Source organism: Euphorbia lathyris, chromosome 9 (genome assembly GCF_963576675.1).
Source record: "Euphorbia lathyris chromosome 9, ddEupLath1.1, whole genome shotgun sequence".
In the NCBI taxonomy this organism is placed as follows: Eukaryota; Viridiplantae; Streptophyta; class Magnoliopsida; order Malpighiales; family Euphorbiaceae; genus Euphorbia; species Euphorbia lathyris.
The window spans coordinates 61,478,592-61,491,567 of record NC_088918.1 but is presented as its reverse complement, the minus strand read 5'-3'; the positions used below and the strand labels follow the sequence as shown (position 1 = coordinate 61,491,567).

Genomic DNA, 12,976 nt, shown 5'->3' with positions numbered 1-12,976 from the left:
GAAGATAAATTCTTCTTTTTCTTTCCATAGAATCTTGCGATTAGGTTCGAGTTCAGTCGTCCAAGAATAATTTCCAGAAATTAATACTTTGTCGTTTGCTCGCTTCTCGCATGACTGGTGAGAAGAAATTTGATTTTAAATATATAAAAGAAAACTTAGATTTTACGTATACAAAAGCAAGAAGAATAATAATTTCTTAACTTTATATTATTATTATATGACTTGAATTGTAGTTAATAATTTATTGATTTTACTATTTAATATTTATTATTTCTAAAATAGTATTAGATTTAGATATGAAAAAAATGCACAATGCGCCTAGGGTCTAGGGCCTCTAAAATGCTGGAGACGGCTCTAAACGAGGTTATTACTTTATCGAACATTCATTTATCGAGGTTTAACTGTATAATGTTCATGAACATGCTCGTGAATATTTAACAAATAAGCAAGTTTAGGAAACTGGTGAGATATTTAACAAATCCGGGAACTAATCTACTACTATGCACAAAGTTCTGGAAGCTGGTGATTATTAAGCCTATAAAAAAAAGAAAAAGAAAAGGCATACTCACGTGAATACGAATGGATATCGTAGAATCATGTCGCTTCTCGTACTAAAGCTGAAACGAAGTGTTAAATGTCAGCATATTATTGGGAGGTTTAATACACGCTCCACCGTTGGAGAGTAAAGTTAGATTTAAACTTACACAGGGGCAATAGATAATGAAGAGGCAAAATTGAGAGCGAAAACCAAGTAAAGAGTTTTCTCCCTCTTTCATATCAGTGTCAATCTTCAATGGAACATGCTATCCGAAGCCCTTCTGAGATTAACAGGTTTCTTTGCTTTCTCCTCTCTTCTTTAATGGCTTCACCTTTTACTTATGATCTTAGTTGCTTGCTTCTAGGTTTTATTTCTCTTTATTTTGAATGGAAGCTATTGGATCTTGTTGCTGGATCCCCAATTTCCGGATTATCTTTCGCCTCTTTTCCTTCCCTTTTTCTCATGGTGTGTATTTTCTCCATTCATTCTTATTAGATCATAAGGAGAACCTTTTGTTTTTGGATCATCTTCAAAGAAAAATGCAGCGTATAATATTTAAATTCCCAAATTTAGCTGGTTTGGGTTTCCAGGGCTTTCTTGAGTTTAGTTGAGCTGATCTCTCTGCTTATACTAATCCTTCCACGAAGATTGAACCAGAATTAAAAACAAGTTTCTGTTGTCATGAAAATGGGTATTTTCTTTTCAAGTATAAGACTATTATCTGTAATTTATACTGGTTTCTACATCTTAAATGGAATTTCTTATGAATTGTAGGGTGATGAAAATCTCCCATAAAGCCTAGTTGAAGTTACTAAGATTGTTAATCATGTATTGAAAATTTGCAACCACTTGAATTTGATGGTCTTTTGCCCCTTTTTCTCTATCTATTTCAGCTTCGATCTCAATGAGAGCATATTTGATTTGAACAAGAAAAGAAAGTTACAAGCAGATCAATTTGGCTTGCCTCTGCCCAAGCATAAGTGCTGGAATCATCGTGTATCCACTAAACCCCTCGATATATTGGAAGAAAACCAATTAGTTGAAGATGATTTGAGCTCACGTTTAACAGAGGAACCGACTATTGAGGATGGATCAGAACCTGAAGAATCAGCCGAGGATAGCAACAGTTTCATGGAAGATTATGACTGTGTATCCAGTGATGCTAAATTTGAAACAGATGTTTCGAAGCCATGGTCTTCAACTGCAACCTCTACAACGGCAGACTGGAGCTGCAACAATGTTAAGGATAACCAATGTTCATCTGATGTAACGACAGCAGGAGCTTCTGCGGAAAATGAACCAGTTTATGAAGCTGAAGAGTATGATCCCAGCAATTATTTTGATGAAATACAAGGACATCAGAATATTGATGATTGCATTGTAGAAGTCGACGGGGAATACATTTTCAGACATGAAATTGGTAGCATTGAGCCATTTAAAAGTTTTAACAAAACTCTCTATTCCAAGAAGGCTAAACCAGATACTCCTTTGTTGTCTTCGGGAAGTTGTAGTGTTAACCAAGGTGAGTCCGGCCTGCCATGTGAACTTTCAGGGTAGGGATCAAATTATCTATTCAATTTATTTTGTTTTCAACACATTAACTGACTTCTATTTTGAACAGATGCTGCAACTGTAAGAAAACCAACCATTGATCAAGAGTTTGAGGAATACTTTTCCATGCTGATGCTGTAGCCGAGAAGGCTTCTGTGTAAACCTGGAACATTAATTCTGTCCTGTACATATATGTTGTATGTGATACATTAGTTTAGTATGAATTGAAAATGTAGAAAATAACTTATTGTTTCAGGTTATTGTATGTGGTACTTAAAAGTAGAAGAAATGAAAGAACCTTAGCTCTTTTTATATCATGGTTGATAATTGATTATTGCTTGACATTCCATAGTAATGACAGTTTTCCTTGCTATGTATGAGTTAGCCAAAGAATGGTTTGCAGGGGTTCAAAAGATTTGATACTTTGCAGGGTGTTTTGCCAGAGAACTTGCTGTGATGCAGTGAAAAGGTACCATTTTGTACATCTTTTGTTTTTAACACTAATCATTCTCCATAAAGTGGTATAGTAACGGTTATTCACAACAAAAGGATGCAAATGAAAACAGCCAGCACTTCAGGGACCAAAAGACATTCTCTCAAATGTGTTTCCAACTCAGAACACAAAACAGAGCAGCTGCCAAATTCAAATTGATAGCAACTGTCTTCAAAGAGAAGGAAATGGCAAGTTACCAATCAAAATCTCACCAAAAGTCACCAATCAAATCCAAGAAGCAACTATCACCTTCAAATCAATGATTAGCTAATCATACATCATTAATTTCAACTCAAACCTTTTTGCTTTCACTATATATAGATCAGATAATTGCTTTGTAAAATTCAATTTATTCATATTCTTCAATTACTTTCTCATATGGAGTCCAATAATGTTTGTCGTATAGTGATGGACAAAAATTGTGTTATACATGATCCTATAAGACAAGTGAAGATTGGTTATAAGGCAGGTTATGCTAAAGAAAAAGATGGACTTTATGATCCAGAATATCCCTGCTTATCTAATGTTTAAGGTCAACAGTCATTATCAATAGCAAGATTTAAGTCCAACATCTGCCATTTTCATTTGGGGTATCCTTCTTTGAAAAGAATGAAAGGATTAAAGGAGCATTTTCAGTTAGAATTATCAGATCACTAACAACAATGTGATGTATGTCAAAAATGAAAACAGAAGAAATTACCTTATACTTTGTTTAAATTCAGCTGCAAACTGCTTTGATATGGGCCTGTTTGGCTACTTGATGTTTGTTGTTTACTGTTTGCCTTTCGAAAAGACTACTTTTACGAAAAAACAGATTCTTTGCTTTTGTAAAAAACTATTTTTCAGCTTAAAAGGCAAACAAGAGGTATCTAACCAAATACCTCAAACTCTGTCTCTTAAAGTGAAAAGACAAACATGAATTGAAAAGTAGGTAACCAAACACCCTCATAGTACACCTGAACATTCGGGGTCCTCTTAAACAATCTTTTTCTGACCATCATTATTTCTTGACTATTATGATGATTGCACCAAATTTCTTTTGGTCTCACTTATGAAGTCTAAGGCAAAGAAGTAGGATAAATAAGTACAATGATCGAAACTAAAATTAGTTTAAGGATTAAAAAAAATATAAATAAATAAGTACAAGAACCAAAACGAAAATGAAAAAATAAAATTTAGTCAAAAATATTGTTGGAGAAAAAAAAATAAAAATATATAAATACAATGATAAAATAAATAAGTATATGGATTAAAACAAAAAAACAAAAAGTAAAATATGGATTAAAGTAAAATTTTATAAAAAGAATAGCGGTACAAGTTAATAAATAATGACTCTACATATGTGGTTAATCTCGCTACATCTCGTTCTCGGTTGGTCCCTTGGGAATTAACGAAGGATCTCTCATACTTATAGAAAAGAAACTCCACAACAAACCGATTAGCTACTTATGTGGTCACTGCAAAAATATTTCGCAGTCGTCTTTTTCTTTTTTTGAATTTTAATCACTCCATTTGTTCTTGGTTGATTAGACAGTTTGGTAACATTATTTTTTCTTTCTCCTTTTTCTTCCTTTTGTTTCTTCCTCTTGTTGATTTATAATATTTGGTTCGTTGTTTTCTTGTCTTGCCTTTTTTTTTTTTTTGCCCTTGATTCTCAACCCACTTTTAATAATAATAAAAGTTAGTAAATAAAGAAAAAAGAGAATGTATTGACATTATAACCAAAAACAAGACTCCAAGTTAATTGAAACATGCGGGGTAAATTACACCCATGACCACTGAATTTTACTCATTTTCACATTATGGTCACTGAACTTCATTTTGTTCCGGTATGACCACTGAACTTGACACTTTTTAACACCGGTGGCCCACTTAACACCTCAGAACGAACATTGACGACTAAAAATAAAAAATCCAAAGTGTTAATGATATTCTAAGGAACTTTAATTCTTGAAAATTTTCGTTTTGAGATCATTTAGGTGTTGTTCGGTTAGGAGAGAAAAAGTGAATTTTTAGGGAGAAAAAGCTCCAAAAAATGTGACTTTTGAAAATAAAAAATGTAGTTTCATGGTAAATGTCGTTTTGAACAACTTTAATTCTTGAATATTTTCATTTTGAGATCGTTAACGATCGTTAACGGTCATTTTCAGAAGTTAGTTAAGTGACAACCAGTGTTAAAAAGTGTAAAGTTTAGTGACCATACCGGGAAGAAATGAAATGAAATTCAATGGTCATAATATGAAAATGAGTAAAGTTCAGTGGCCATTGGTGTAATTTACCCAAACATGCGGGAGCCACGTTTTAGATATTTATTAAATCTTATCCAATATTTAAATAAATAAATAAAAGTGAATCTTCGAATTAAAAAAAAAAAAGCCCTACTAGTTTATTCTTTTGAAAGGGTTGGCCCCTTTTTAGATATTTATTAAATCTTATGTAATATTTAAAATAAATAAATAAAAGTAAAACATTGAATTTTAACAAAAAAACAAAAATAATTATTCTTTTTGAAAGGGTTGGCCCCCTAAAGTTATTGAAACATGCGCCAGGGAGGGCAATATTTCAAAAAAAGAAATAAAATTTAAAAATTAATAGTTTTGCACCAGCCGGGAATCGAACCCGGGTCTGTACCGTGGCAGGGTACTATTCTACCACTAGACCACTGGTGCTTTGTTGGCGTGTGGTTGGAGTAGCGCATTATGACTGTAATATCATTCACATTCTTTCCTCATGTTTATTTTTTTGATAAAACCACTCCCATTTTCTATATCTAGTAATTATAAAATAATTCACATCCTCAAATCAATTTTTGCTATTTCCCATGGAACATCTATGAATTTAACTGCTCCACCAATAAATTTCATAGCTTGGAATCCAAGATGGAAGTTCATCTATAGATGTTGTGGTGTTCATACCAATTCCAATATAAAAGCATCATACTCATTTTACTTCTAAATTAAAAACTGCGAAAAAGTTAATTAGAACTTAAACTATTAAAATAATCAATTATATATATGAGTTAAGCAAAACTTATCAATTGAGTCTTCATCCTGTTCTAAAATCAGAAATTATGACTATTTGATATGAATTATAATGATTTTTATATTGGTTTAAAATAAATGGAGAATAAGGTCTGAAACTGTTCAACCGAATGATTTTTGCTCAGTTGAAAACTTAATTAATGATTTTTGCTTAATTTAGAGACCAACATGATTTTGATAGTTTAAATTCCTAATTAAAGTGTTATGCCAAATATAAATCATATATTTATTCACTCTTATGAAAATGGAAAATAAAAAATTGAGTACATTTTTTATTTGAATATCTAGTCTTCTATTTGTCTGCTCTTAATATTGGAGAGTGCCCATAAAAGAAGATATGGCTAATGTTAGAAATTGTTAACATGTTCTTTTTCTTTCCGTGTGTGCTGATCGATCCATTTCTAAACCATGACATTGACAATAGTCTTAAAAATTTATTTGACACTTTGTACATATCGTTATTATATGGATCTAAAATATCGTTTAAAAATTTATCAAACATTTTTTAGACAATCTCTTAAGTAATTAAGTTTTATATATATATAAATTAGAAATCAAACTGAGTAGTAAGAAACTATAGTTTCAACTAAACTAATTTTAATTGATTTTTTTTTTTTTAAAGGAAATCAGACTTTTATTTAGTAGTACATCAGCAGCCAAAGCTTCACCAACAGAAGTTGGTCACAGAAATGATTGAAACTTCATGACAGACAGCTCCTAAGTAACGTCCAGCACTTCTCCATAATCGCCCCAAACTCTGACAGGTCCGGAGATGAAGAGTGCAGCGCCGACACAACGATGCTAGTGTCCATTTCCACGAGAACTTTGCTATAGTTGTCATCACGGATAAATTGGGGATTTGATTATAAATTGGGAAATTGTTATAAATGTTAGGAATTGAATTAGTATATCATTTTTATATTTTGATAATATAAATTAAAGACAATCTTACTTTTATAGTCCAAATTTAACTTGATCTTGAAAATTTTAGCATGGTACGAAAAAATTAGTATTAGTTTTGAATCATTCAAATGATAACATACATATACGTAAAAAAAAATTGCGCTTTTTTTTTTACGTATGGAAGTGTAAAATTACCCATTCCCAGCAGATAAATTATGTATTCTCCATTGGTCACTATTCCATTTCCTCTGCTTGGTCTGTTTTACAATCCAAGCATCCAATTTTCTCTCGGAAAACTTTGGTCTCGGGTCCTAAATATATCGTCGATGCAGTTTTATATTGTTGCTTATTATGCATGGTAGGTTGTTGTGAAGCATCGTTTATTCATACCAGGAATTGTGACAGATAACCTGCATGTTTTGTGCAAATCTAAGATAGATATGGTTGAACATTTATCCTTTCAGTGTCAGTTTTCTCAAAAAGTTTGGTTTCCACTTGTATCTCGATGCATGGAGTCTAGTTTGGATATGATATGGAGGATGATAGTTAGTTGGATGGGAAGGAGATCCAGGAGCGGAGTAAGAGAAGGTCACAGAAGATCCGTTGTCCCTTCAATCCGTCGAAAAACCATAAAGAGGTCATCTAAAATACTCTAAAAACACAACATCTAAAATACAGCTTTGGATCTGGTTGTGAGCCATTCTTCTTCAGAGTGATCCCCTTGTACATTTATGATCTCATCATCGTTGACATATCCATTAAATGGATATGAGTCGTCTGTTAATATCCCAAAGTGGAGAAATTTCACAACATCATATAAGTGACCTAATCCACTCATGCTACCGATACAATGTTGTATCGATAGTTTAGATGTTGGCTTTCTAAACATAGCTCTAGATCTTTTCAGTCTTAAATCTGATTCAAGCCATTTGACACCAGCATGAGATGAACATGTCGAACCTAAAAAACAAAACAAAAAGAACTTAGTTTTTTAGTGTCTTTAAAAAAAACTAAATGGTACAAAGAAAAAAAAAGTTAAAAATTAAAACTAAATACTTACAGGGAGTTGAATGCGTGACTGTGGTAATATATTAGTTAACGAGAATATATCTTGTTCATTGTAAATACGATATTGAAACAGTTCTGCATCAAGTATGCCCGCCATATGAAATAAAAAAGAAAATAAGAGCTTTTATGAAGAAGCCAAAAAAAGACACAACTCTTTTATAAGCTCAGGATCTATGGCTCACACTGGGAGAAAAAATGACTAGTTGTGCAATTGATCATACATGACTCAAGGAAGAAATATGGAATGAAATAAATAAGGACCAATCTTAGAAGTTATCTTAGCAAACAAATTAGGAAATAAATTAAGGCATGACTAATCTTAAGAGTGATTTTAGCAAACATATTAGGACATAAATTAAGGCACAATAAATGTGGTTAAGCTATTAGTATTTTACTTTTATTTATCTTAATTATCCGTATACCACCCATAAATTCATTTGTTTCAACATTTATGAAAAAAATAGACAATCTTATTAGTTTAATCAATCAAATAAATTCTATAGTAATTTTGTTTGAGACAAAATTCTATAGTAATTTAAAAGGTATAATTAGTGTTTATAATAAAACATAATTAACGTATAAAATATTTACTCTTTCTTTTTTTATAGACTAGTTTTTCAAGTAACAACAATTATTTTAATTTACTATTAGTTGAATCCACCGAATACCAATTCAAATTTAGATTACTTTGTAGTAATAAAGCAATTATGCTCATTTCATTTTCATCATTTTTTGAATAAATGCTGGGACGAGGCAGTGGAAAGCATTCGGACATCCCAACTATGTTGGTACCTCTTAGCGCCTACCAAGCCAAACCCAAATTATATTAAATAAAATAAGAGAATACAAAGGGAGGGGCTAAAAAATGTAAATGAGCAACGCTACACAAGTCATTTATTTATTAGCCGAATTCCACATCAAATCAGATTTGAAGTCGTGACTCCATAGCGGGCCAGGGAATCCGCAGCCCGATTACCTTCACGGTATATATAGGTGACAATTATCTCCATTTATGCGTACAGCTGCAGACACCACATCCATTGTTGGCGGATTATCCACGGAACCAGTCTCAAACGGTACTTAAGAAATTGGACTACCATGCTTGAGTTCGTCTTGATCCATAAATGGATCCATTGTTTTTCCCAAGCCATCTCAATGGCAAAAATAACCGCACTCAATTCCATAATATTCGTAAAGCTGTCTGAAATTGGGAAAGCAAAACAACCTTTCACAAAGCCTCTCCCAGTGTGGAAAATCCCCCCACACCCGCTGATCCCGGGGATCCTGCTGCTGAGCCGTCAGGGTTCACTTTTATCCAACCTGGGCTTGGCAGAACCTAGCGAACCAGCTTGTAGTCCGGAGACGGCGGTGGACGGGCAGTATCAGAAAAACGCGTCTCCTGCAAGTGTGATCAAGGATTGGCAGAACGCGGGAGCAGAAGGCCACCAAGTGATATCTACAGAAGAGACACCGTGACGAGCCAGGGCATCAGCAACTCTGTTTCCCTCTCTATAAATATGAGTAATGCAGATTTGCATCCTAGAGCATTGATCCAGACAACGGAGCCAAGATTGCCGAACCGACCAAGGCACCAAAGTTGACTTTGATTTGAGCATGTTTACCGTGTATAAGGAGTCTGATTCAATCCATAAGAGACGCTAGTTTTTTTCCCAAGCCATATCAACCGCGAAAATAACCGCTTTTAGCTCCGCGAGATAAGCAAAAGTAGGAGGGATCGAGAAAGCAAAACAGCCTCTAGGGAACCCCCCGGTGAGTTCTAAAAATTCCACCAGCACCTGCCAAACCCGGAGCTCCCAACGCAGAGCCGTCGACATTGGCTTTAATCCAACCCGTAGCAGGCCGAACCCAGCGGATTAATTTGATATTCGGTGCAGGAGGAGGTCGGGCAACAACCCTGATGCGAGATAAAATCCTCTGATCTCGACGGGAGGAGCAATAGCCATGCCTTGAAAAGCTGGTTTCCTGAATAAGAGACCGAAGGGAAGATAAAGAATTTTGGATTGAAGGCCGATCAGAATAAAAAACAGCAACATTCCTAGCTTTCCAAATGAGCCAAATACAGTTCGTAATGGCCGAGCTCCAGAGCTTAGAAACCTGTCCGCCGACGAAACGGGAGATAAGCGTGTCAAAAAAGAGTTCAAAATTAGGAAGAGGGAGCATTTCCTCTTCAAAGATATAGCCGATCTCTCGCTAAAGAGACGTAGCAAACGAGCACTCGAGAAAGACATGAGTAGCAGATTCACCAGCAGCCAAACACAGTTCACAGCGCGAAGCTAGTGCCATCCCTCTATGCTGAATAGCATCTTGAGTTGGGATGCGATTAAGGATAAGCCGCCAGCAAATTGTCGAGCGAGAGGGCGGAATGTGGCTTCCCCAAATAAAACGGTGCCAAATAACAGGAGCAGAGGAAGACACAAGTTCAGAATAAAACTGCTTCACAGTAAAGGATCCTTTTTTATCCGGCTTCCGAATACAGAAGTCATCCACATCCAAACCTCTCTGAACAGCAAAGATAGAGTTTCTAAGGTCGACTGGCAAGTGATCAAGATTACACCAAAGATCCCCATTTCTGAAATCACATACACGTTCGAAAAGGCGACGCTGCTCCGGGGCAGGGATAAGCATCCGATCCGCGATGGTAGGAGAAATCCAATTATCTGTCCAAAAATTGAGCTGCGAAGATTCCCCAATCCACCATAGTGTCTGTTGCCGAATGATTCCATAGACGGATTTACAAGAATTCCAAATGGAGGATGGCGAAATACAAATCTTGGGGAGGCCGGATATAGAAAGAAATCGAGATTTCAACAAATCCACAGCAAAACCAGAACCTTGGACCAAATCCCAACAAATTTTACCAATAAGTGCACGATTAAAAAGACCAAAGTCTTTAATACCAAGACCCCTTGACTCGATGCTCCTGCAACAGGTCCTCCAAGGCACCGTTATAAGTTTTCTTTTATCAACATTACCCGTCCAGAGGAAATTCCTCACATCACGGTTTAATTTCTTTAGAAGCCCAATCGACCATTTATAAATCAAGAAAGAGTGCACAAAAGAACCAGAAACAGCCGCTTTTATCAAAGTTAACCGGCCTGCGAAAGAAAGAGATGTACCTTTCCAGTGGCTAAACTGTGATAGGAATTTATCCATCATAGAATTTAGGTACCTAGCACGGGGCGCACCTTTAAACAAAGGAACCCCAAGATAATTGAATGGAAGACAATTCATACGGATGCCCAAACAGCTGATAAGACGGGACGCCCTCACCCGAGAGACATGCCGACCAAAATACATAGGAGATTTATTTCAGCTGACCTTTTGACCCGAAATATTCCCATAAAACCGGAAGAAATCCCTCAGGGTTTTGACGTTGCGTATAGTTGCTTTAGCAAAAACTAACATGTCATCAGCATAGAGGAGGTGAGAAGGAAAATTCTGACCACAAGAGTAGTACATAGGTGTAAAACAGCCATCCAATTCGATTTTTGACAGCCAGCGCGACAGGAACTCCTCCGCAATGCTAAAGAGAATCGGGGAGAGGGGTTCCCTTGACGAACACCCTGAGAACAACCAAAATAACCTTTTGCCACTCCACTAATTAAGACTGAGATTTTAGAAAATGCAAGGATGTTTAAGATCCAGTCACGAAAGGTTAGGGAAAAGCCAAAAGCCTCCATAGCCTGCAGAAGAAAACCCCAATCCAACGTATCAAACGCTTTCCTGATATCAATTTTGATGGCCATATTACCTCCAAACCCCCTTCTGTCAAGCATATCGATACCTTCCGAAGCAATGGCAATACTATGGTGAGCGCTTATACCTTTTATAAACCCGAACTAGTTATAAGAGACAATTCTGCTAGCAATTGATGCAAGCCTGTCGGCCAGAATCTTAGTGATTATTTTAAAGCAGAAGTTGCTCATAATAATAAGTCTGAAGTTTTCAATTTTGTCAGCCCCGATGAATTTTGGAATTAAGGCCATTAAGTTGGAGTTAAGCCCGGGGAAAACGTAACCATTTTCAAAGAAACTATGCACCATGTTGCAGACATCTTGCCCCACCACATTCCAGAAATTCTGATAGAACAACTGATGCGCCTCCCATAAAGGAGACTCACTGAGGGATAAGTGTACCCCGTCGTTATCAAGTAATAAAATTCTGGAAAAGTCCAGGTATCGTCCACATGATTTATTTCTACAAGTATCGAATTACGTGGTCTCATGTGTTATCTTCAATGTAGGCTAGGATTCATAACATGGATCAGAGGCTAGACAGAATATAAAAGAAGAAAAATCCATTTCAGGGAACCTGTCTACCAATGTAGGCGTCTTCCTAGGACTTAAGGAAGGAGCTTGAGCAATCCTCGGTGAGCGGAGCTTCGGAGGTGTCTTCAATGGAGGTTTGAAGGATATGGAGGAGGTGGAGATGATTTCTCAAGGTGAAAGCTAAGAAAATTACAAAGATAAAAGATGACCATAATTCCTAACAAATGGAACTATTTATAATGAAAAACTAAAACCTATTCCTAATGGAAAACTAATTAATAAAAAGCTTTCCTAATGAAAGACTAATTAATAAAAAGCTTTCCTACCGAAAGACTAATTAATAAAAAGCTATTCTAATGGAAAAATAACTCTCCAATTATTATCTAATAAAAACTAATTTATCTTTGGGGATAAAAAAATCTAATTAATTAAATACAAAAAGCCCAAAGATAATCCCTAAAAATCTGCCAAAATATTATGCATGACTTTTATTTGAATTTGATGCGCCGAGTGGGTCCTTGATTCTGATCCTTAAAAATCTCCACATTTATCTCTAAAAATCTGCACATAATCTCATAAAATATTATTTAGATAATTCACCCAAAATTAATTAATTATCCTACCAAAAATCCTTTTTAATTACCAAATCAAATTTGATTTATTTTTGGTAGGTTAATTTCTTAATTTTGGGTACAGATGAAGCTCAAAATAATAAATAGCGATTAATTTATTAAAAGTGACAAAATACTTGACAAAAGTTAGGAATATTTAATAAAAAGCTAAAAAGTAATTTAAAAACATAAAATCGACAAAACAATAATAACTTGATATTAAAGTGAATAAAAAGAAAATAAAAGATACAAAATAGTCCCTAAAACCGTACTAAAAGATAGAGGTTTTTGACCCCTATCAACAACCCCCCGAAGCCATCGGGACCAGGAGCGCTGTCCGCATCCATGAGGAAAACCGTGCGACAGATTTCATCAAAAGAGGGTTTGTCAGTCAACGAGGAGTTATCCTCGTTGGTGACCAAGGTAGGTGTAGACACCGAGTCGGAGGACCTGTGACGAAAACCTTTAACAAAGCGGTCGAA

At 35.3% G+C, this 12,976-nt stretch overlaps 1 protein-coding gene and 1 non-coding gene across 3 annotated transcripts; one reads left to right on the top strand and one right to left on the bottom strand.

Moving 5' to 3' along the window:
• The first annotated feature begins 693 nt into the window (after positions 1-693).
• LOC136207186 (protein FAR-RED ELONGATED HYPOCOTYL 1) lies at positions 694-2,403 on the top strand. 2 transcript variants are annotated; one of them, XM_065998491.1, is made up of 3 exons: positions 694-831; positions 1,432-2,060; positions 2,160-2,403. In XM_065998491.1, exons 1-3 carry the CDS (start codon positions 794-796, stop codon positions 2,228-2,230), a joined length of 738 nt encoding a protein of 245 aa, XP_065854563.1. In that variant the 5' UTR covers positions 694-793; the 3' UTR covers positions 2,231-2,403. The 2 variants fall into 2 exon arrangements, with proteins under 2 accessions (XP_065854563.1, XP_065854564.1); XM_065998492.1 differs by having other exon boundaries at positions 1,432-2,091.
• A 2,777-nt stretch (positions 2,404-5,180) lies between these two features.
• TRNAG-GCC (transfer RNA glycine (anticodon GCC)) lies at positions 5,181-5,251 on the bottom strand. The gene has a single exon. It is a non-coding gene; the product is annotated as a tRNA-Gly (tRNA).
• Positions 5,252-12,976: the final 7,725 nt, after the last annotated feature.

Coding starts and splice junctions, on each gene's coding strand:
- LOC136207186 (XM_065998491.1), top strand. CDS start 794: ATGGAACATGCTATCCGAAGCCCTTCTGAGATTAACAG. Junction 832..1,431: donor AGCCCTTCTGAGATTAACAG/GTTTCTTTGCTT, acceptor TATCTATTTCAG/CTTCGATCTCAATGAGAGCA. Junction 2,061..2,159: donor AAGTTGTAGTGTTAACCAAG/GTGAGTCCGGCC, acceptor TATTTTGAACAG/ATGCTGCAACTGTAAGAAAA.